Source organism: Sparus aurata, chromosome 19 (assembly GCF_900880675.1).
Source record: "Sparus aurata chromosome 19, fSpaAur1.1, whole genome shotgun sequence".
Classification (NCBI taxonomy): domain Eukaryota; kingdom Metazoa; phylum Chordata; class Actinopteri; order Spariformes; family Sparidae; genus Sparus; species Sparus aurata.
The window spans coordinates 18,009,980-18,034,383 of record NC_044205.1 but is presented as its reverse complement, the minus strand read 5'-3'; the positions used below and the strand labels follow the sequence as shown (position 1 = coordinate 18,034,383).

General features: G+C 41.9%; 2 protein-coding genes across 6 annotated transcripts; both read right to left on the bottom strand.

Annotated features, from left to right (window-relative positions):
- Positions 1–313: 313 nt before the first annotated feature.
- gramd1c (GRAM domain containing 1c) lies at positions 314–14,443 on the bottom strand. 4 transcript variants are annotated; one of them, XM_030397523.1, is made up of 18 exons: positions 14,315–14,443; positions 12,652–12,758; positions 12,174–12,297; positions 11,491–11,591; positions 10,912–11,007; positions 10,737–10,817; positions 8,003–8,121; positions 6,979–7,132; positions 6,720–6,879; positions 6,472–6,615; positions 5,837–5,955; positions 5,598–5,740; positions 5,405–5,508; positions 4,863–5,033; positions 3,861–3,927; positions 3,532–3,651; positions 3,029–3,134; positions 314–1,532 (listed from the first exon to the last, which is right to left on the bottom strand). In XM_030397523.1, the coding sequence occupies exons 1-18, from the start codon at positions 14,352–14,354 to the stop codon at positions 1,464–1,466; spliced, it is 2,025 nt and encodes a 674-aa protein (XP_030253383.1). In that variant the 5' UTR covers positions 14,355–14,443; the 3' UTR covers positions 314–1,463. The 4 variants fall into 4 exon arrangements, with proteins under 4 accessions (XP_030253383.1, XP_030253384.1, XP_030253385.1 ...); XM_030397524.1 differs by having other exon boundaries at positions 12,652–12,755; positions 14,315–14,382; XM_030397525.1 differs by lacking the exon at positions 14,315–14,443 and adding an exon at positions 14,142–14,298.
- Positions 14,444–14,984: 541 nt separating this feature from the next.
- On the bottom strand, positions 14,985–23,963 carry atp6v1ab (ATPase H+ transporting V1 subunit Ab). Of its 2 annotated transcripts, none has more exons than XM_030398864.1 (15): positions 23,807–23,963; positions 20,788–20,891; positions 20,523–20,651; positions 19,764–19,978; positions 19,541–19,678; positions 19,308–19,459; positions 19,060–19,222; positions 18,871–18,979; positions 18,647–18,769; positions 17,877–17,991; positions 17,717–17,780; positions 17,419–17,622; positions 17,116–17,210; positions 16,782–16,953; positions 14,985–15,735 (listed from the first exon to the last, which is right to left on the bottom strand). In XM_030398864.1, exons 2-15 carry the CDS (start codon positions 20,867–20,869, stop codon positions 15,643–15,645), a joined length of 1,854 nt encoding a protein of 617 aa, XP_030254724.1. In that variant the 5' UTR covers positions 20,870–20,891; positions 23,807–23,963; the 3' UTR covers positions 14,985–15,642. The 2 variants fall into 2 exon arrangements, with proteins under 2 accessions (XP_030254724.1, XP_030254725.1); XM_030398865.1 differs by lacking the exon at positions 23,807–23,963 and adding an exon at positions 22,326–22,414 and having other exon boundaries at positions 15,622–15,735.
- Positions 23,964–24,404: the final 441 nt, after the last annotated feature.

Genomic DNA, 24,404 nt, shown 5'->3' with positions numbered 1-24,404 from the left:
CTCGGTGAAAAAACCTGAGCGATTATGTCAACATAACAGCAAATGGGTCTGCAAAAATACTGATGACTGATTCGTCATTTCAGTAGCATTTTAAGTAAAAGTGCCTAAATTTACTGGACCCAGCTTCTAAAATGTTGATAATAAACTGAAGTGTTTTGGGGATGGCTGAACAAAACAATGCTCAAGTCTGTCAGCTGCTCTGCTAAACTAAGTTTTTTTACTATTTTGTAGACAAATATTTTATGGACATTTATAAAATATGACATTTTTTGGACAAGAATGATTAATCAAGAAAATAATTGTCAGACAAATGCATTCTTGCAAGACGTCTTGTTTATTGAAATAGTGCATTGCAATACGGCTAACAATACAAGAAACATCAACCTGTTTTAAACTAATCAACCACAACACTTTCAGAAGTGGTTTAATGTAAGAACGACTGAACAAATCACGCACACAAACGAGGGTGAAGGCAACACTGTAAACATCAAACAAGGCTCAAGGCAGCGTATCACCAGTATTTGATAAAAGTGTCACATTGGAAATCACAGAACTAACTTGAGTACACAGTAATGAGAAACCCTGAGATAGTCTACTGACCCGACTCCATTGAAATAACATCAGAGTGAAAGGTAATTAAAATCAAACCAAATCATACTTGGTTCAGTGCACAAATGGAAAATGAATGTATATAAAAATGTGATTAACGGGGAAACCTTGCAATCAGTCCAAGACGGAGCTAAAGCTAACAACCAGATTTGATTTACAGCATTATAAAACTCAGAGGTTGCTTTTCCATTCGTTTACTTTACCGTCAATGTTGCAGACATTCCTGCAGATTTCATAAACAATACAAAAAGATGCATCATGATTACGAAAGAAGACAAACATTGAAATTTGAGTAACTGACATCACAATTTTTATTGGAAAGAATAGAAAATCCAAAAAAAGATACCTAAAAACATCTGCCTTATCTACAAGGCACTTGTGCAAAAAAAAAGAATTACTTGTGCAAACATGTAAATAGAGAAAATAGTTTCTTTAAATAATATTGATTAACTTCCCTTGAATAAAAACTAAAAAGTAAAAGTATTTACAATAGCTCATCTGGTGTGGCACGAGGCTCATCTGAAGAAAGAAAGGCACATCAGGAAAGAGTTTTCTGAGGTCCGCGACAGCAGCAGCTCCTTCGGCTGATCCGTGTGGAGCTGACTCAGATTCTACTTTGTCCTCGCAGAAGTCAGTCCTTTAAAAAACATCCTGGCACCTGACGCCCCACGCAGGCTTTGGGATGCGTAACCCCGGGCAACACATGTTGCATGTCAAGGGTCTGGGGACGTCTACATGGCAACGTCACTGGATACCAGAGATCTCAACGAGGCAGTTCACTGCTGCAGTTTCCTCCACAGGGCCCGGGGGGGGGGGGGAGCACAGGCAACCCTGTAGTCGCCAGGTGTGGAGCATCACTGCGGTGCTGCTGTTCGATTGGCCATGGCGAAGTTTTGTTGTAGCACCACCAGAGAGCTGCGGAGCTGCGGGGAGAAGAAGAAGAACTGAATCAGCAGCTTATTAACCCAATTTATCACACTCAATACACCTGCAGTTGCCCTAAACACATCCATCCTTTAAAGGAGCAGTTTGAAAGTTTGGGAAAAACAGGCTTATTCACTTCCTGGTGCATAGTCAGATTAGAAACATTCAGTGTTTGTCTGTTAAATACAACAGCTAGCTTAGCATAAAGACTGGAAGCAGAAGCAGAAGCTAGCACCAATCTGCCTGCTAGCACCTTGCCAAAGCTTACTATTTAACCAGTATGACCATTTATGGTCTATTTCTATTTCTTAGAAAGGTAAGAAGGTAAAAAAAAAAAAAAATCCACCTACTACTAATGTATAGTATAGTTATTTCAATTTTTCTTATTGAATTTGCTAACCCCCATAATAGGGTTATGTGCTTGACAGTTTCTTGGCTCTGAGAAGTTGCCAGGCCAACAGCAGAGATTCCAGGAAGTAAACCAGTTACAGACAACAACAGTCACTTCCTGGGCGAAAAACAAGAAAGCTGTTAAAGAAGGAAGGGTCATTACAACATCGGTGCCAGACTTCCCTTCACGCTCTGTGCAGTCATCATAGTGGTGGTGAATGGGCACACCACTGATGGAGGCATATGTATTTTGGTGTGTTGCTATTTAGCTATTGTATCATGTGTTTTTAAGGCGTGTTTCATTTGTATGTGACGTCAATTCATTGTTTGCATGCAAGTTGATGTTATGCAAGATTTATAATGGGCTGGAGCTTTTGATTGAGGTCAGTAAAATTCTCAAATTAGTGAGTTAGATCAGCTGTGATAATCTCCTCACAGAGCTAACTCTGAGCCTGTAACACTTATAGCCATAAGGTATAGCTCTGTTGTTTTATAGCTGAAGGATATCTGTAGCACAATTAGTAATCAGGAGGTTTGCAAGCATTTCATTTGAATACTTGATTTTCATCGTATCATTAGCTGTTATTAACCCTGTCAATCATCATATTAGCAGCCTCCAATCGAAATAAAAGAAAGAGAGAAGAAGAAATCAAGATTTTTAAGAGATGCTTTACTTGCAACTTTTAAAAGTAAGTAAGGTATGCTTAAAATCCTCTTTGAATACTATTTGAACACCAACTGCAAATAAACTAATGTGCCTATTTTGAAAAGCCGCTATTATCCTATTCTCTGAAGTGTGTTTTATGATTACACTGAGGCATTTCTTCATCAAAGGTCATGTGATGCAGATATGTTGGGTTGCAGTCTGCTTGTCCGTGCACCTCCCATAGACAACAATAGATCGAGCACCGAAATCTGGCACCAAGAATGTTGTAATGATGGCGTAATGTCATCTCCTTTTATAGGTTCAAAGATGTGAAACATGTACATCACACTATAAGCTAGTATACAACTCCAGCGCTCTCTCACAAAGCAGTCCACATTAAGGCTGCAATCAGACTTTTCACGTAGGTAGTGCATTTGTGGCTTAACCTGGCTGTCCTACCTGCTCTAAAAGGTTAATGGAGTCCTGCAGTACAGTTTTGAGCAGCTGCATGTCCTCTGTGCTCCTGTACATGTGTGCCTGTCTGGGACCATACTCCGGGGCCAGGCTGTCAACAAAAAACAGAAAAAAAAGCCAATTAATCTTTTGCCCAAAATATCATATTCATATGTGCATCATAAAGTTAGCTGAAGACACGACAATAGAGGCAGAAACAAAGTGAAGAAGATGTGAGAGGAGGGCTAAAAATGAAGTAGCACTGATGTCACTTACATAACCACATTTATCGACGCTTATAAACAGGCACTGTGAACGTCGTGACTCATTAGAATAAGAGCGCTGTTGTATGTGGGCTGCTCCAATAACAGGCAAAAAAGGTGGAGAAAATAAAAGACCAGCCCCTTCCCCTTCTGTACCCACACCAAGACTTCGGCTTTCTGACTGATCATGGCAGCTGGGAGAAGATTTAAATAAGCATGCTGCAAAAGAACAGAAAGTTGTCCGACCTGGCCTCGGCCCTCTCCCTCAGCCGGTGCTTTGTGGTGAGGTACATGCGGTGGGCTACGTCCTCCATGGCCCACAGCTTGAAGAACAGACCCAGATTCATCAGCGTCAGAATCAGCAATCTGAAATGGAGAGAGAGCACGGAGTTTAATTTAACCGGTGACCGCAAAGGGTTGGAGGGGCCATGCATACGCCAGAAATGAACACAGACAATAGTTAGACGCATCAACTTTCTTCACAATAAAGGCAGTTTGGATCGAATTAAAAACAAAATTAAAATTAAAATTCTCAGCTCGGCTCAACACTTTCACAGCGTCCTTCGTTTACTCACATCACACTCATCCCAGCCACTATTGTCGTGGAGCTCAATCTGTGTGAGCCTTTCATTTCTATTGGACCTGAAATGCAGAGAGAGGGATCAATAAATTAGTAGAAGTTTCTCACTGCATCATTTTTCAACAGAGATATTTCCTCCTAATGGCATGCAACAGCTTTAAGACAGTAACATACTACGAGGATGCATCTGATGATCGTAGACTGTGACGAGTTCAAAGCAACATGAATGTCTAAATTTAAACATTTTTTAAGTGCTTTAGGCCTCACGTTTATAGTTTCTTAGTGAGATTGAGGAAATTTCTTTAAAAAAGGTCTTAAAATGTACATGCCAGCCATGTTAAATGGAAAATTGTAGACACACAGCTCATTTAAACACTTTTTGCATCACTAAATATAAAAAAAAAAAAAAAAGATATACAAATGAAAATGCTCAAATCTCAAGTAAGGAGTCTCAATATAAAATATGCTTCATACTGTTTTGATGAAAGTTAAATGAGAAGATTGATACCACTCTTATCAGGTATGAAGCTGGAGCCTGGAGTTTATTAGCTTAGCTGAGCATAAAGACTGGAAGCTGGGGGGAAAAGCCAGCCTGGGGACAAAAACTGCCTCTCAGCCCCCCTAAAGTTCTCACACCTGAATTTATTCATTAGAATTTGTGTAAAAATAACACCTGGTAGTTTGAACAGCATTATGTGTAGAACCATTTCTTGGCTGGGAAGACAGTGTCCTGCCCGGCAAACACAAGTTCTTTATACTTATAAAAAGAAGAAAGGACATACATCATGAACTTTAGAAGTGCTGTTCTCCCTGCTTCCAAGCTTTATGCTAAGCTAAGTTAACTGCCACCTATTTGATGCTTAATATGTAAAGGGACTAACACTAGAGTGTTATCAATCCTACCATCAAAATCTAATAAAAGGAAGCAGTAACTCATACTTCCTCAAATGTCAGACTGTCCCTTAAAGGCCATTGTTCACTGTGTGATGTCATGTACCTATGTTGCCATCTCTGTGCTGTTCGGGATCCTGCCCGTACTGATTGTTGGGCTTCATGTGCTCCGGCAAAGTCCGACTATAGGTGCGCCTCCTCCTCCGAAGCCCACTCATCTTCCCAGGGTCTCCACCTCCCTGGTTCATCTCCGCTTCCTCCTCCAGCAGCTCTGCTTCTGTACAGTGTCGACGCAAACAAGGGGCAATTTGAGAGGACAGTGCAGAACAGCATGTCGTACAAGTGTCTGCATGTAGACTGATTTATTCAAACTACAGTGGAAAGCATGTCTGCTTAACAAACAACTCATTAATTTAAAAAAAAAACCTGCACATATTACACACTTAGAAAAGGCATGTAGAGTTATCAGCCATTTTCTTTCCTTGCAAATGCAGCTGTGATATGACTCACTGCAGCACAGCCTGGCGTGTGCTGAAAGAAACCGCTCATATCAGATCAGAGATTAAAAATAAACCACGCACTGAGGAGAGGAGACAAGGAAGTGCTCTCTTCTGCATCTACAATCTGCGAACTGGGCTTTCTACTAACCCAGCTGTCTGAAGTAATCTTCTATGCCACTCCAGGAGTTTTTGGTGATAAAGGACTTAACCAGGCCCCATGGCTGCTTCTTGTATTTCACATCGGTGTAGACCCTGGAAGTACAACACGCATTTTAAATGTCAGTAACCTAAAAAAATAAAAAATATATAGACCATAACCCGATTGAATGATAATACCTTACCTTAGCCGACACTTCTTCTTTGAGTTACGTATGATGTAGTACCGGTTTTGAGTGTAGAAGTAGTCGTGATAGGGAACGTCATGAGTGTACACCTCCGAGTCCAAGAGGTAGTACTGACCGTCCCTGGATTCTTTGTACAGCGTCTGACAGGTTGTTATTAGAGCACAAGCGAGCGTTAAGCCACGATTCATCCATTCAAAGTGCGCAAACACGCCATTCACACTGATTTGTAAACACACCTGGTTCTCTGTGGCGGTGGAGGACTTGCCAATCAGAGGGTTGCTGATGGCTATTGTGTAGTTCAGGATCCTCTTCATGTTTCCTGAGGCGTCCTTTTGCCAGGCAGTACTGCTGGCGTCTGATAACACAAAAGACAATGTTACGCAAGACGCCTTAAAAAAAAAGTGCATTATTTAGTTTCTTTTTTGGGGGGGGGGGGAATCAGACGATAAAGATCTTCATTGCTGATTTTTGTATGCCTCAACAAACTAGATAAGCTAACTCTTTGTTTTCATGGCTGAATGAACAAACTGACGTGAAAGGACAACACAATGCACACTTTTTTCCTTTGTTTGTGGCGGACCCTGCCACCTTTCTAGCGTCAAACAGTGTTCTGGGGACCTTATTTTCCTCAGAGAACAGCTCGTTTGTAAATATTTGAGTTTGTATTATTGCCTCATTAATATTGCAAACATTATAATTCAGTGTTTATAATGCAAGTGCCCCTTTGATTAGCTGGAACCTGCTGATAAGTTAGTTTCAGGAGTGACACATAATAATTTGACTTTATTACTTATGAAGAAGGGCCAATAAAGATAAGTTACGCAACAACATTCTTGGTTTTGCTTTTAAATCAAGATTAAAGCAGGCTTACTGGTCGTCTTCCTGATGTTCATGAACCTCCGGATGAAGCTGGACTCGGTGAAGAGCAGCTCAAACATCTTGTTAGCGCTGATGTGGAAGACCTTGTTCAGATAAAGTCGACCCTGCACCTCCGGCAAACCCACTCGCTCCTCCACTGATGAAGCAAAAAAACACATAAAAGGAAATATTTAAAACAACAAAAATACAAAAAAGCCATGAGCTCAAGAATCCTCCAGGGCCTGGGTTGAGTCCCCTTACCATCTTCTACGCTTTCTGAACCGCTCTGTTCAGTCGCACCGTTCTCGTTGGCGTTGAGGTCAAGGGAGAGCGAGGAGCGCTTGGAAACGCGTTCTGGGGCAAGGCGGTCCAGCGCGGGAGCAGGATTGCGCTGCTGAGTAGGGGTGGTGCGGGAGTCGTCCTGTTAGAGGGCGACACAAAAAAAACGTGTTGTGAAAATGTTGAGACATGCACAATAAAGGGAACAATTAAGAGTACAGAAAAATATCATCTTAAATACCATGCAAGCAGAGTTCTGAGAGCCGAGAGGGGAAGGCAGGTCCTCTCCTTGAGGCGTGGAGGCGTCTAAGGGCCCGAGCTCCAATCCAGGGAGGCGAAGGGAGTTCCGCTCCAGCCTCCCGAGACCATCATCAACACAAGGCTTTGCCGTCAGGCTGCAGACAAACAAGACAGGTGGTAACGAATTACAGCATTAATTAGTGTTATATTGTGGTACAGCATAGGTGTTTTAAAGGTGCAATATGTTAGAATGGGCCACCTGTTGGATTCAAACCGGGGCACAATATCACAGAGTAACCTCCAACTGCTGCTAACTACTGCTATTGTTAGCTAGTTAGCTGTCATATTAACTGACTCCGCCAGGATTGGTAGCTTGGGGAAGCAGGGGGAGTGTCGGTGTTGTTTACGATCAGACTATCAACTCTTCACGTACAAACGGGCTTGAAGTTAGCTGGATAGCATGCTAACTTCAATATACACCTCTGCAACACAATGCATAGACCATGTGTTGACATCTAAACTGTTATTTCTTCACATTCTGTGAAAATGTTAGTTCATTTTTTAATGTTTTACTGAAAAACAACGTCTTTAAGTCCATGAGTCCTTTCCTGACAATGTTGATGAGCCACACAGTTAATTTGTTAAACTCCTCAATACCCACGAAAAACTCATGTTTGAGTGACTCAAATTATCCGTGCTCATGCTATCCGTGCTAGTGGTGTTGATCTTGTTAGAACAGCAGTCTGGTCGCGATGGTAACGGGTTATAGATGACTAGTAACCCCATCCTCTCTCTCAAACAGGAAGTAAAACTGACTGGAGGGGGGCTTTGAACTGAAATTCTTACATATTGCATCACAGTAAAGTGATGTCATTTCATTAACATGCCTTTATCAGCTTAGTCATTATATCCACAGTATTGATGAGTACTTATTCAAAAATGTTAAGATCTTTATTGTTTAACGCAAACACAAAAACTATTGCAATATCATTATAATGCCGTGTCAGCCCTGTAAGTCAGCTCACCTGGTCTGCATGTTTGATTCTGCTGCTATCTGTAAGCTCTCCATCTCTTCATGGCTCAGGCCCAGGTCATACCCATAGTGCTGCTTAACCATCTGCCAAAACTCCGGGCTGCTCAGAGGCTGAGGGTTGGGAAAGAAATAAAATATTAGAAGAGACCTCACAAGGACATGAACACATTAACCACACGGTTTCCTCTTGCCTAACTAGGGCTCAACGGGTTTGAAGAAGCTGCAGGTCACCTGGAAACGCGTGGCCTCCACACAGTATCATTCAGTCTGATCTCTATGGGTGACAGACAAACCTACAAACCTTACTGTCTCTCTTGACTGCACAGATAGGCATCGTTCATACTTGTGTTAACCCATGACAGCAAAGAGAAGCTCAGTCTTGGAAATATGACCTAAAATAATGAATATCTCAAATAAAATACACTCCAAAACAATATTTACGCATCAGCAGACACAGGTCATCAGAGACAATCAATAGTTTTCACATAAAATTCGATTGCAAACGACAAGATGTGCTGTTATAACTAACAAAACGACCGAAAACTGTCTGTATCTTCGCAGGCCTGATTATTCCGGCACTTTTATCGCCATATGGGTCCGCGCACGGTCTTGTAGCGCGTGTTAAAACCCGATTGAAAGTTTAAGATCCATTCACACGGACTGTACTCACTTGTCGGGAGACATTTCCGAGCAGCTGTGAGCTTTCACCTGGCTGTCCGACACTGATCTGGAGCCTCAGACTCACAGAGAGCGCACTCACTTTCAGGAAGTCCCGAGTTCAACTGCGTAAAGACGCGCCGCCCAGATTTACACCGTGATTAAAGGTAAATAAAAGGCCGCTCCACCTGTCGAAAGTCCGGCTCACTTCTGTTCACACGGCCGTAGAGGCTCTCACGACTTTGTGTGATTGCTCTGATAGTTTTAGCCCCGACACGAGCGGAGCGTCAAGTGCGCTCTTTGCGGTTACAGGCGGCATGGAAATGAGCCCCTCATGGCCACACCTGCAGAGGTCAATGAACTCTGGAAGGTAATGTTTTTTAAATCTACCTGTTTGTGCTCCACATCCCTGCAGACTCACACCCCTGTGAGTAGGCTGCCATAGTGCCTGTCTATAACAAGAGTCTACTAGTAAAGTAATAAATAACTATATTACTAAAGTAATAACTATATTTTGCACAAGTGTTTAATTATTGCTGCTTTTACTCATTTGCTCATTGCTGTATTTATTTATTTATTTTTTTACCCATTATGTATGTTTTTACAACCTAAATACTTTTTATTGATTCATTTTGTATATTTTCTTCTTACAATTAGTAATTCAGTTAAATTTCAATATCTTAGAATGATCTGGACCTGTAAGAACTTTTAAGAACTTCTTAATTTGCATTTTTTAAATTTCCACTGTCCTAAATTGGATGTGTGATTGTGTCTCTATGTTTTTCTTTTTCCATATGTGTGTATGAGGACTTTACTACTGCAAACAAAATCTACCTCTGGGTAATAATAAAGTAACAAACTACTATTGGCTGTTCCGCCATTCGTTCAGTGTGACAGAGAAGCGCTGGTGTGTAGTTTTCTGACAATGTTCATGACAAAAATGCAGTTAACAAAATGGGTGCCACAGGGCATCAATCCACATGTGGTCAATGATGTAAAACTCACTGAAGCATGTGATTCAATCCATTTGTATCATGCATCTTTACAATTCCTGACTGATAAAAGTAGGTCACTTCATACAAGTTTGAACATTTCTTATTACTGAAAAGAGACAGGGAACTTTACTTCCTGTGACCTACTTCCTGAAGATCTGAAGGAAGGACCTGGTTCAGTGATGTTATCAGTCAAAATACAGCACTTTCTCTCTACACATGACTGTGGGGGCGAGCAGTTCTGTGGTGCTTTGAATATTAAATAATTGAAAAACAAATATTGCCAAATTGATGTTTGTTTGTTTAAATACCCTGTTGTTATATTACAGGATTAGGGTTAATTATTTGTCTCCTTCCATTCACTACCATGCATATCTTTCCTGAAATAATGCTGCATTCCACTGCACTCCAACACAGAAAAACACACCTACGACACAAAGTGGATGAAGTGCAATGAAACAGGGATCCAGGTCGGAAACACAGATGACATCACAGCAGTAAGGCGGCGCTCAACTTTAAAGTTGCTGTTTCTAAGTGAAAGCACACTGGAAACCTTTAGATTGCTGATAAAATACATTCTGAGTGTAAACAAACATGCATTTTCTTTCTAAAAGTTGGGCTTTTGCAGTTTGTTCAACATCTATTTACTTTTGCAGCATAAAGAGCAGGTTGTGTGTTTACTTTTGAACTACCATGCGCTGGCGTTCCAGACACAGTCAGTCAAACAAAAAGTGTCTGTTGGAATCAGTGAGCAAACCTGCTGAGCTGCTTTGTGCAGATCTTTAGCCTACATGCAACAGCAGCAGCAGCACTGATAACCTCAAAGGAAAGACGGTCTGACGGTCTGAGGCCGTACGAAACGTACTCTGGACTGATTAGATAAGTGCTGCAGAATGGGGTAAAGTCACAGACCTGCTTGAGTTCAACAGCAGAGTATTATGTGGTAAGACTTTAGTAGGCCTTGTGGGCAGATTGAACCTGTATGAGCAGTGGTTGGAGTATGAAGATTGCACTGATGAGTGTCTGTAGATGGGAGATTGTGCTATATAAAGGTAGCAGCGGGTTAGTGGGCCTTACCTTCTCCAGCAGTGTATTTTGCCACATGCGGAAAACACCCTGGAAACTTTTCTCTCTTGCTGAGAAGGAAGTGAAGAAGAGCTGAGGGCGAAGACGTAAAGAGGTAATCGATTATGTGTTCATCAGACGTGAAATAAACTCTTAAATCACTGTTCTCTGTCCGAACGCAATCTACCTTCTCTGTGCTCGTGCACACCTGGATGGCGTTGGGAATCAGCCGAGCAGTTTTCTCTCTCGTCATAGTTACGATGTCTTTAAGAGTCAGAGTAATCTGTCAGAAAGGGGAAAGGTTGCGGTAATCAGCGCACACATGCTTATCAAAGAATGCCTTAGAGAAAGAAAAAAAAAAAAAAATCCTCCGGGTGGTTTATCAGATGGCTCCTCCACCACTCAGAAGTTATTCTGAGATGACATCTTTTAATGACTTTAAGCAACTCCCAAGAAGAGACGTGACCTTAGAGCTCGCAGCGGTGAGTTAATCAGACGTTGTTGCATTATCGCGGTCCATTGAGGCCGCTGCAAATGGAGCAATTAGTGCATCATCCTTGTTATGTTTCCTCTTCCATCGCAGCTATTCATCTCTGTAGCTGTCGCACATGATTACAAACTAGAATGTACCAATTCTTTTTAACAACTGACAGCAAAACAGAATTACATAACAGACAGTATACAAAAACAGAACATACAATAACCAGCAGTTATGTGAATGAGTACTTCCAGGCTAGGACCCTCTCTTCCTCCACTTTCTTATTACCTTGGTGCCCCAAAACACATTGCTGTAGAAACAGAGCCAGCCCTGCGAGAGGTAGAGGCGTCCCTGAAGGAGGATGTCCCGCTGGAGGGCGCACGGGTAGTCTGAAGGAGGAACCAAACATACAAATGAGTGTGCCTGAGGTGTTCTTTGACTTACTACATCCATGAAACGGGTCACTGTAATGAGATGGTGATAGCTGTGGCGAGATTTACCTTCCCTCAGTTCACTTTAGACGAGACAATATGTGGCCAACCACAATCCAGTTTGATTATCAATGTAATATGATTTTGATTTCCAAATATATTAGAGATCTATTTTTAATTTCAAGTCAAAAAGTTTTTAAGATTTCAAGCGAGCTGTGTCATGCCGAGTTTTTGGAGCCTTGGATTCAAATGTTTAATTTTAAATGTGTAAAATTACTATATCCTGTATGAAACACTCAAACATCCAGGTACAGATTAAAACAGTAGATGGGTTCACAGCGTGGGAGAATGTTTTAAGATGTCTTGTTATGTCATTTAAACTTTAGCATTAACACAAATCTAAATAAAACAAGGACTATTTAGCATTTCTATGGTTCAAACATATTTGAAAATACGTACTGGATCCCAGCAAAGAATGTCATGAACTTGAATAACAAAATAAATCTCGACGTTGAACTTTAACAGCAGTCTGTAACTCACCCAATAGGAGTCTCTCTGACTCTGGCAGCTCTTTGAACAACTTCTTAAATTCATCCAGCTTCTGCTTGTAGGTCGGCTGAGGAGCTTGAGGAGCTGCGAGACACTGTCCCTGAGGGTCAGAGCTCTGATGGAGGGGATGTGAACATTGTTTATTTAATAAGAGACATTATTACATACATACTTAGTAAGTTAGTAAGAAACATTTCCTTTGAGTCTGAGCAGATGATAAACAGCATTAGGAACCTTCTGGGCTTTGCATCAGGGAGGCACCAGCAGTCCCGTCTGTGTGTGGTGTAGCACGGTGTAATGAACATGACCCACAAGAGGGCAGTCAAGGATTTTCCGCTTCACATTTCATTATAGATCACAGGAGGACCGCATGATTTGACTTAATATGGATCCATTCAACTGAATGTCATGTACAAGCAGCAGTAGCTTCATGCTGATAAAGTTTGGTGCCTAGTTGATAATTTTTTACCTCGTCCTCTTCAGAGCTCCACCTGACGTCTACCAGGGACGTCGACTCATCCGTAATATCGCCACTGCCCAGTCCTGACAGGATGGATATCTGGTCCATCTGTTCTGCTGCAAACAAAATTAATTGAAAACAGACCATAAAAAAAGGCAAATCATAAATTACAAGGACAAAAGGTAAGAATTAAGAGACAAAAATAGGAATTTGAGATAAAAGGTTGATTAAAAAGTCTACTATGGGATAGAAAGTTGACATGCTTACGATGTGAAAGTTAAAATGATCATAATAATTATTATTATGGAATAGAAAGTTGTATTATGAGATAACAAGTCATACAAATGGCATAAAAAGGGGTTAATAGGGAAATTATGATTTCATAAAAGTCAGAATTATGAGTTAAAAGTAATAATCATGGGATACACTACTCAAAATTAGTTATCGATATTGGGATTTTGTTGCACATATGTGCATGGATATGTCTTGTAAAAGTGCTTTATATGGAATCTCATCTTCTCCAATTCAGGAAAAAAAAAGATTGACTTAAACTTAAAAAGAAAAGAAAATTAAAAGAAAATATTTTCAAGACGATTTATAATTAGGAGGTAAAATGTCGTGATTAAAAATCATGAGATTTAAGATTGAAATTATAAGATACAAAAAGACACGATGATGAGATTAAGCCATTGGCCTGTTTGAGTGAGTAAGAAAAGTCAAACTCATCAGATAAATGTTGACTTCTGTTTCAGAGTTATGACTTCTATCACATACCTCATGACGTCATATATATTTTTTCCACTTTAACTGGCAGAAATGGTTTCCCATACCATAAAGCATGCTGCAGACTGACACTACTCACACACACACACACACACACACACACACCACTGCATTTCTCCGGTGGTGTCATTATGAGAAATTTGGGTGAAGAAGAAATGTAGGTTGTGTGTCTTTAGAGAGGTTGGCTTTGAGAACACGACGTCAACCTCGGCGGTAAGTGTCATCAAACAGGGAGATCCAGCAGCAGCAGCAGCAGCGCCACAAGGGAGGTCATTATCCCCGCTACAGAACTGGTTTGACGAAGAGACACGCTGGAGGAAGTGTAGTCATGCCAATGCACCGAAACCTCCATGACTGTGTTTCTTTTGTTTAGGTGGACAAGTGTCGTGAAAAGAGCGTATTTGTAGCCACAACATGTCAAACATTTATAGACATCTCGATATCTTTCGCGCATAATGCCACCACAGTGTGAGCCTTCACATCCAGACTCTTTGTGCGCTGTTTGATCGCGTTGGCTGATACGAGCTATCAGTCCACATGGACGTCAGCTGTTGTCAAACAGAATCGAGCTGATAAAAAGTTGCTATCTGATGGGTAAAGCCGTCAAACGTGCGTTTTACGCACAGCGCCATGAGCTCTGCACAGGCGTGCTGCGCCTTCAGCATGTCTCCACACGCGGCTCATCTGAGACTAAACCCTTCCTGTCAGTCACTTACCTGGCGCGGAGTGAGCCCGGGGTTGCTCTTCTCTCTCAGCTCTTCGATAAGGTTAAAATAAATAAAAAAACTCATCAAGCATTTCAGGAAAACACCAGTTTGTTCCTCACAGATCTGAAACTCTGCTCGTGCGTCTTGTTCCAGGTGTATCTCATCCGACCAGGGGAACGTACCTGCAGGGAGTTGTCTTGTCATCTCACTGCTGACGCTCATTGGTCTTCACTCAACTGCTTGAGGGCTCCGAAATGACTTCTCCCCTTCATTTACAAACCAGCAAGACAAGTGGATGCACTTTTATAAAGCAAGTGCCCAGGCGAGTGTGATGTTCAAGTTATTTTTGGCAATGACATATTTTTAAAACATCTCATCACTACTTTTATTAAATTGCAATTCTAAATTAAGTTCTGAGCTTTTAAGAAGAAAAAGATATTCAGTGATTGTTAGGCATTAAAAAAATAACCAAACTAAACTGTCATTGTTTCCATGACTAAATAAACAAACTGACCTTAGAGGACAACACAATGATATACTGTTTTGATCTGTTTACATGTGGCGAACCCCGCCACCTGTCTAGCTTCAATGTTCTCGGAACCTTATTTTCCTCTGAGAAAAGCTTGTTTATTCAGTTCTGAAAAAAATATAACTACCTCTGAGTTTGTATCATTACCTCATGAGTTTGAATGTTTTCATAGTTCCCCTTTAAAGGAAATCACAATGATTCTTATGCACAAAGCATCCTCGGGGCAGGGTGCCAGAGAGTATGAGTGGTATGCAGGGAGACCAGTTCTGCAGGTCATCAGAAACTATGAGGTCACGGCGAACACACAACACAAGACACGGCCCTTTTTTTCCCCCATGTTTTAATTCTTTGGGAGTAACATGATGAAAAGTATTGGACAGCAGAGCGTCACCGACTCTTACACATTCACACAGCAAAGTACACGACACTGCACGGCGTGAAACACAACCATAAAAACAAAAAACAAAACAAAAAAAAATAAAGAACAACAAAGCCTTCACGTCAAAAATGCTGGCAATAAATAGACTGATCTTATTAAATTTATATTCATTACTCTTCTGTACAGATGGTTCATGAATTACAATACATCAACCGAACAATCCTCTTGAGGAAGAGCAACACGGTTACACACACGCAGGAAAAAAAATAAATCATGTAAACAGAGAGAGAGGAAGAAAACGGCGCAGAGATACTTCTGTCATACACACGGTAAACCCACACACGCATGCACGATCAGCGACCATGCAGAGGATCCAGAGTACGCCGACACGAGGCAACACATGATAATGAATACAGTACATCTTTCTCTTTTCCCTCCACATGAAAAGGCGCGCACACACACACACACTCTCACACAATCACTCACAAAAAAAGGAGCACAGGGGAGCACGTGGGGTGTTTCGGGAATACGAGGAGGTGGAATGTGATTCTGCAGTGGAGGGCTCAGAGATGACAACCAGGGAGGTCGAGAGAGGTGGGAGCCTATTCTTCCAACGTGCGGAAGGAGTTCTGCATGTCCTCCAGTAGCTGAGCGTATTCCGCCTTGATCTTGGCCTCGCCGTCCTTCACCGGGTCCTGGGGCGACAAAAGAAACACAGTCTTACAAGCGCGATCAGAACACTTTGAGCTACGGAAAGAAAAGCCCCTTCCGTGTGGAACAATGCACCGATTTGAGCACAGAATAAGGAAGATGTTTTACCTTTACGTTACAAACGAACAATACTGTAATGTTGAGGAGGCAGAAGTCAAATAAAATGTCAAATTTGGAATACATTTTAATGGTCGTTCTCAACCTTTTTATCATTGGACCTTAGCAGGATGCAGGGCTGTCCCACACACCATGTTACGGGTTCTGAAGCTTCAGTGATTCAGTGATGCTATTGCTACTAATAATGAGTCTAATAAGAGACGAGGACAGAGGGGAAGACATCAGCCACTGTCTGAGTGGCTCAGCACAACCCCATGTTTGCGGAGCAGAAATGCTGCGGATACTCATTTGTACGTGCATGTTTTACATGTCATTTGTTATGGTTTTGAAAAAAAAAAATGGATTTTGACGTTGATTAGCATGTCAACAGTACAAACTCCGAAGCATTGGGGTCAGTCCAAGCAAGATATTTTTAAATAAAAACCTATATATTTGCAGTTTTTTTACTTTGATTTATTCTGTTTATGAGTCCTCAAGCTTAAACACTTCTTCAATACAAAAAAAGTGAGAAGTATATTAACAAATTCCTCTGTTTTGTACGCTGCCGTTTGGTTTGAAAATCTTTTTAATAAGGCGCTGGTAACGTCACGTCGCTCTTTTTTCCCTTTCCTGGCCTCGGCGATAATATTCACCATATATTTGTCTCCTATGGATTATGTCATGCACCCACATCCTCCTTGCTCTGATGTCATGATGTCAAATAAAAACAAGTGGATAATAAATAAACAAGAAAGGAGCAGTGTCGATTATAAAGATGCCAATATATTGTTGTCGTAGAGACGTTTTTGCACATTCAGTGTTTTTCTGCCTGAAAAAAATGCCATGTGGATACAAGCCCTAAGCCCCTCATTTTACACATAAGGCCGAAAAGGCATATTCAAGCTTTGGCACACACACACACACACACACACACCTTGAATTTCATTGAGCTGATCTTGTAGAGGACTTCTCCCATGTGCTCCTTGATCATGGCCCAGGTGATCTTGTTGTCGCTCTGAGATGTTGTCTCCACCGCGTGTCGTGCCATGTCGTAGAAAGATATCATGTTGGACAGAATGCCCACGGTCTTGTAGAAGGGACAGAACCTGAGGAGAAAAGACAGACATTGTATGGTCAGTGATCAGTAGATCAGAGCTGTGGTTTAGAGCCGTTCTTACATCAGATTTACATGCACAAACTCAATTTATCTTACTCCATTATTTATCTGAACTGTGGTCTGTGATAAGTGCGGAGGCGTTTGATGTTACCTGTCATAAGGAGTGTAACCGTTCTGCTGCAGGAAGTCGTCTTTGATCAGTTTGGCCACTTCTAGGGTGATTTTATCGGTTTCTGCAAGCGATGCCTAGTAAAAAAAAAAAGAAAAAAGAAAAAGATAAATAAAATACCTTACAAAGTGTATTCGAACAAGCAGAGAAAATGTGTGTGTCTGTGTGTGTGTGTGTGTGTGGTGGTGGTGTCAGTGTGTTTCTGACTTTGGAGCTACATACAGGGATAGATGTCAGAGTCAGATTTAAGTTCATCCAAAGATGAAAAGCCTTATCCTGGATTACCTTTCCAACGAGCTGCACGATCTCAGCCAGGTCCTCCTCCTCCTGCAGGATCTCCTTGGCTTTGGTACGCAGGGGCACAAACTCGGGGAAGTGCTTGTCGTAATACTCATCCAGAGCGCGAGTGTATTTGCTGTAGCTGATCAGCCAGTTGACAGAGGGAAAGTGCTTCCTCTGAGCCAGCTTCTTATCCAGACCCCAGAACACCTGAGAGAGGACATAATCAAGAGCAGGGCACCTTTATTCAACAAAGCTTCCTTAGCGCGATGGTGAAGGTTGACAATATGAGTTGATGATTTACCTGTACAATACCGAGGGTGGCTGATGTGACGGGGTCAGAGAAGTCTCCACCAGGAGGCGACACACTGAGAGAAAGAGCAGACAGATCCAGATATATTCAGTCCAGATATAATGTGCGGGGCTATATCTCCCTCTAGCAGACAAACTCAAGCTGTACTCACGCTCCGACGATACTGACGCTGCCCTCCCTCTCAGGGTTGCCCAGACACTTCACCCTGCCAGCACGCTCATAGAAGGAGGCGAGACGGGCGCCAAGGTAGGCAGGATAACCACTGTCTGTGGGAAGATTCAGAGAACGCTTGTGAGAGGACTGCACTGACCCTCTGGCTTTCAAACAGACACATGGTTTAACCAATAAATTGAAAAAAAAATCGTGGAAAATCTGACCCGCGTCCTTCACAAAGAATTTCACAGTCCGGCAGCATTGAACTACTTTAAAAGATCATCAATCATTTTAAATTCTGATATGACGATCAACTAACCAGTTCACTGTCTGGTCATTTTAGCTGTGGTTGGAAGAGCACGTTATACAACTTTGCGCCATTTGATGGATTTGTTTAAAGGTTTAAAAGGAAAAAGTTCACCCAAAAATATCCCCAATGCCGATGGAAAGCCAGGTAAAGTTTTGCAGTTCACAAAACATTTCTGGAGCTGACTGATGAGAAATCTAAGACAGTTTATTGCGCAAGCAGAAGATTGTGTTTGTGTTGTGAAATTCACAGATTCACTCCTACTTCCTTTTTAAAGTAAAGGCCGGTCAATACAAAAGACCCTATTAAAAAGAGAATGATTTTCCTCATTTCCTGTAAATCTAGTCTGATGCCTGACCTCAATTTATCTCTTGATGTTTTTCAGTACATAATTCCAGAAGTACTGGCGCCTGAATCTGCCTTTAGCTCCTCCTTTAATCTCCACGAGACTCCCAACTTACCGGCAGGCATCTCAGCCAGACGGCCTGAAATCTCCCTGAGAGCCTCGGCCCAACGGGAGGTGGAGTCAGCCATCATGCTCACGTTGTATCCCATGTCTCTGAAATACTCAGACAGCGTGATTCCTGCCAAAACAAACCGAGTCAGTGTGATCAGAGTAAATGAGACTCTACAATGTAATGTAACTTATGCAAGTGATCAGAGAGATTGTATTGTTAACAGATACCCGTGTAGATGGAGGCTTCTCTGGCAGCTACAGGCATGTTGGAGGTGTTGGCCACCAGTGCCGTTCTCTTCATGATGCTCTCCGTCTTCCCGTCCACCTCCATGGTCAGCTGTTGGCCAGAGAACACTGTCAGAACACCAATCGCAGGCTAATTGGGATAAAACACTGTAGATGCATCTCGCTACCTACCTCGGGGAAGTCTCGCAGTACTTCTGACATCTCGTTACCACGCTCCCCGCAGCCTACGTAGACGATGACGTCACTGTTGGAGTACTTGGACAGGGACTGAGAGATGACGGTCTTTCCACAACCGAAGGCTCCGGGGATGGCTGTGGTTCCTCCCTGCACACATCTTCACGCAAAAGAGAGGCGAGAGTCAAGAAGTGACTCCAGTACAGAAAAAGTGCTGCTGGGTGAAATATTTTCAGGAGACTTACGGGAAAAGAGCGTCCAGCACTCTCTGTCCGGTCAGCAGCGGGTGATTGGCGGGCAGCTTCTCCGTGACTGGTCGCACTTGTCTGACGGGCCACACCTGAACCATTGTGAACTTCTCCTTCACCCCCTCAAACTCCAGCTCCATCACCACATCCTGAAACGGAAACACACGGCCTCAACACAAAGCGACGTCTAACAGATACTTCAGCTGTAGCCGGAGGCCTGGCGCACTCACGCTGACGTCGTAGTTTCCAGGTGGAGCCACGTAGGTCACAGTTCCTCTGTTTTTGGGAGGCAGCATGATCTTGTGCCTGATGAGGGAGTTCTCGTGCACCATGCCGTAGATGTCGCCTCCTGTGATGTGACTGCCAACCTAACAGCGATTAAATAACATGTGGTTATTTCAGCGGCAGCTTGAAAACGTCAGGCTGAAAGTTTGAAATCTGTACGGCACGTACCCGCAAGCTCTTGCTTGGATTGAACTCCCACTTGAGGTCTCGGTTGAGGGCTCCGATGTTCACACCCCTGGGGATGTAGATGCTCTGTGTGAGGTCGTTAATGTCCTTTAGTGGTCGCTGGATACCATCAAAGATGGAGCCCATGATTCCTGGACCCAACTCCACGGAGAGAGGTTTCCCCGTCCGCAGCACGGGATCACCAACAGACACACCGGCTGGATTCAAGCTCAGGAATTCTAACACAGTGAGATGCGAGTGTAGCGTTCGTCAGTGTGCTGACCCCTAATCATGCAACCCGGATGAGATGTAAGACGTAGAGATATTTTTTATCTAAAAAATTATGGCACTTGCTCGCTTTGTCCACATCCGACATTATTCATGGAGTAATCTACAAAACGTCTTAAACTCGGGACTCTTTGCTGCCTCTAGGGCAGTTCAAGGCCCTCGTCTCGGATCTTGTATTCTGTAATTTTAGATTATTACTCTTGTATTCATTTATGTAACTCTACTTTAGACTTCACTGTTTGTATCTTTTTTACAAATACTGTTAAAAAATTCTTGAAAAACAGGTGTCCTTACACACAGACTTCGCCACGCATCACTCACTCCTCTCTCTTGTCTCATTTATGACCTCTGATTGAATCAAACTGATTATCTTGAAAGAATGTACACCGCAGAGCTGCCACACAATGAATCAATATGAAGGCTGCCACATCAAGTAACGGCAGGGACTGGAAGGTCACGTGGTCAAAAGGATACATGTCTCCTCGTAGACCTGGATGGTGGCCATGTCTCCCTCCAGCCTGATAATCTCTCCCACCAGCTCACAGTGGCCGACACGGACCAGCTCGTACATGGCTGCTCCCGCCATGGCTGTGGCTGTCACCACTGCAAACACAAACACAGTGTTCAGTCAGTATGAATTCAGTTGGACAATCCACAGGAAGTCAAAAAGCTGTAGCTAAACAAGAATATCCCACTTTCATATTTATATAGTAGTATATATTCTTGTGTGCTAGCCAACCTGGTCCGGAGACTCCATGAACGTATCCAAACTGGCTCTCTCTCTCCTCGTCCCTGATCTTGGGCAGCTTGGACATGTCCATCTTCACAGATTTATGAGTCCAACTGGAGGGAGAGCAGAGAGGAGAGGAATACGGTGAGGCAACAGAGAACTAAAGGGAAGCAGGTTAACCAGAGGACTGCAGGAGAGGCCATCTTGGTCCCCTTCAACAACACAACCATTGTGTCAGCTTTTTAATTATTGAAAACTTTTATTAGCAGTCTGTGGGTACACGTGCTTTGATAAGTGCCATAACAGTCAAATACATTCGAGACCACAGAGTGTCACCAGTCTCTAGCATTACTGCAGCACCATTAAGTTAATATGAAAAAAAAACCATTTTGTTCACAACGACAGCAAAAATATCAAACGTGCTAGTTTCTCAAATATGAGGATTTGCTGCTTTTCTTTGTCATTTAGAATAGGAAATAAAGAAACTTTGGGTTTTCTACTGATTGTGTTGAGACAAAAGAAGAAGGTGCAGATTTCACTTTTTTTGATATTTGCTATGAAGTTCAAATTGATCAATTCCTTGTGAAAACAATGGACAAATAAACTGAATAAACTGAAGAAATAATCATTAATCATAGCACCAATTAAAAGGTCAAACATTCTTTTGATTATTACTCTTTGGCCTTTCTGGATGATTGAAATGGGGAATGACATGCAGAAGGGTAGGTAAAACCAAATTGATTAAACTAAACTTAATTTCTCTTAGTAAAAACAAAGTTCATCACCTGCAACCATACTGTTCGGTATGATATTTAACACAAAACGAATTTTAACAAAACACAGAACCAAACTGAATTTTCTAAACATTAAAAGAGGGAGAATTTTCTCTTTTTTCCCCCCTCTGATTGAAAGAAAATCTAAAATGCTTTTGTCAGAATCCACATATTCTCGGTCAGCAATTTGTCTGGCACTGTGCTGGGACCTTGGTAGTGGCACCCCCTGCTGTAACCATAGAAACCGCCAGGGAAATACAGTAAAATCCCTGCTCACGACTCTAGATTTCTCAGCATTACGCAGTCTGATCTAGGCCGCCCCCCTCGGCTCCTTCTCCTTCTTGGCTGCTGCACACACTTCAGGTCCAGTAGTACAGTCAGTCGGTGTGACGTGTCAGGGTACCATTAGCGAGGATTCCCACAGAGCGGCACGTTCCTCTGTTTTCCTTTCATATACATGTGCAGACATACTCGTTTATTGCAGCATGTTGCATAATTTTTCTCCTGTCATTCATATTTTGCTGTTGTTTTCACATCACATTTCTGCTAGACACTACCCGGACTCCACTCATGCAGGAGTAACAAGAACACAAGCTGTCATCAGTCGTGACAGAGTCATCACCATAGCGAGCTGACTGCAGATACTCTGCTCACATTAAAGAGCATCTTCATCAGCTACATACTGCATGCATCAGGCATAAGACATCAGACATCATGCTCAGTCTATTTAAATTTGGTCATTCTCAATCTCTATCTGACAATCATATAACATACACAGTACTCTACATCTATGCCCTTTCCTTGTCCTTCCCAGTGATGTACAGATCTTCCTGTTTACGCCAGGCTGCTTAACCCATCTGTGTAGGAGTATAGTAGCACCGCCAACAGGTCAATGCAGGTATAACAAGAATGACACCTAAAAAAGGTTTCACTCTGTTCCTCTAGCAAAGACCAAAAACTACAAAATTCACTTGCTTTGGATCGGTACCAATGTGTTTTCATCTCGATTTAAAGTTTAACTAAAGAATTGAGAATCAATGTTTACCTGATAGAGAGCAGCATACAGTGGAGAGATAAGCTCTTTTGTTCTAATGATTAATGTTAAATCACGCAAAACGGCTTGATTAATTGTAAATAAAGCCTTAGAAGTAATTAACTTTATATTTGTTACAAGCCTCTTTATGAAGCAGTTACAGCCAAGTCTCATAATAATCCTGCCTACAATAACAGACATGACACTTGATCATATGATCCTGGCACATGACTGGCTGGTCTGGCTGTATGTATGAGTCTCTTTAAGGAAGTGGAAAAGTAGCATGGCTCAAAACTGGGAAGTACAAATCATGACTTTGTGTGGAAACAATGGAGAAATCCTTCCCCCTGAAAGCAATCCTCCACAGAAGATAGGCATGGACGAGATTTTTATCCTAAATTATCATACCACTGACCTCCGATTTAGGCGGATTAGGTTGTGATGGAAAGTAAATAAAGGTTGGGATGTCTGTTCTCACCGTATGTAATATCAAAATGACAAATGGATAGCTTGTAAAACAGGTTACTGCAGAAAGCAGTTTTTTTGGTTGATTATCTAAGCTCATTATTCAATATTTGAGCTGAAGCACAACTCTTTGACAGCACTGAGGAGAGGTTCTGATGTGTAGGTAGTGCTGTCTGTGCAGAAATAGGCCCAGAAATGTTACATGTCAGTGAGATGACCATGAAAGAACCCCTGACACACTGATGTTAATTGCAAAGTCCTTAAATGCACGTAGCTTATGGCATGAGAGTCAGCTGATTTGTATTGTTTTAATGGAGAATAGCCATAATATAAGTACATATTTGAAGGCAATTTTGATGACCTGGTGGCCTGTATGTGGTATATGATGACCGTGGCATTGCTCTGAAACTGATCTGAGAGCAGAACATTCAGTTTGATAGCTTTCCTCGAAACTGTACCTCTTGCTAGCTTATCTGACACATCGAAGATAAACTAAAATACAGCCGATAAATCATTAACAGACGTGTCTGTCATTTCAACTCGTTCCCACTTTGTTTTAACGGCGAAAAGAACGTGGCTAGCCCCGTTTGTTATTCAGTATTATGAAAACGATAGCAAGACTGGTGCCTCGGCCTGGCTGAAAACTGCTGGCTCCACCGTTTTGGCGCAGCGGGCTAACTACTAAATTATTCCATTATCAGCACTCAACAAAGCTGTCTGTGACATCGGAAATATGCAATAAAAATATAATAGTTACCGTCTAGTTGTAAGGTGGTGGTTTACTGTCTTGCCTCGAGAGAGAAACGATGGTGGCTGTGATGCGTGACAGCGGAGAGAGATCAGCTGACTTCATTCACTCGCTGCTCGGTTTTACTGCGGGGCCACTGCAACTGCCGCCATTTTGGATCCGCCCCCAACAGCAGGAATAAAAGTTCACAATATAATATGGTATAATATAAAATAATACAATATAGTTAATATAAAATAATGTGATATAATAAACAGTCATATTTATATATTTTTCCTTTATAACACCATATGTTACTACATCTACATTATATTGTACAAGACATTTAAATGACTAATTGATATGTGAAAAAAATATGAATTTTACATAGGACTGTAGATATTTATGACCAAAATTGACTTAAAATTGCAATAAATATTTACACCGATCTGAAATGAGGTGATGCTAAAAGGGACGAAATGTTCTATACCCAATATTTGTATTTAGTGATTCCTCTCTAAAAACGTGGTAGAATTATGTATGTATGTTAAATTTTATGATTTTTATTTATTTTTCCGCGACAGCTTATTAGAAAGCATATGCGTTTTCAATTCAATTTCGCAAAACT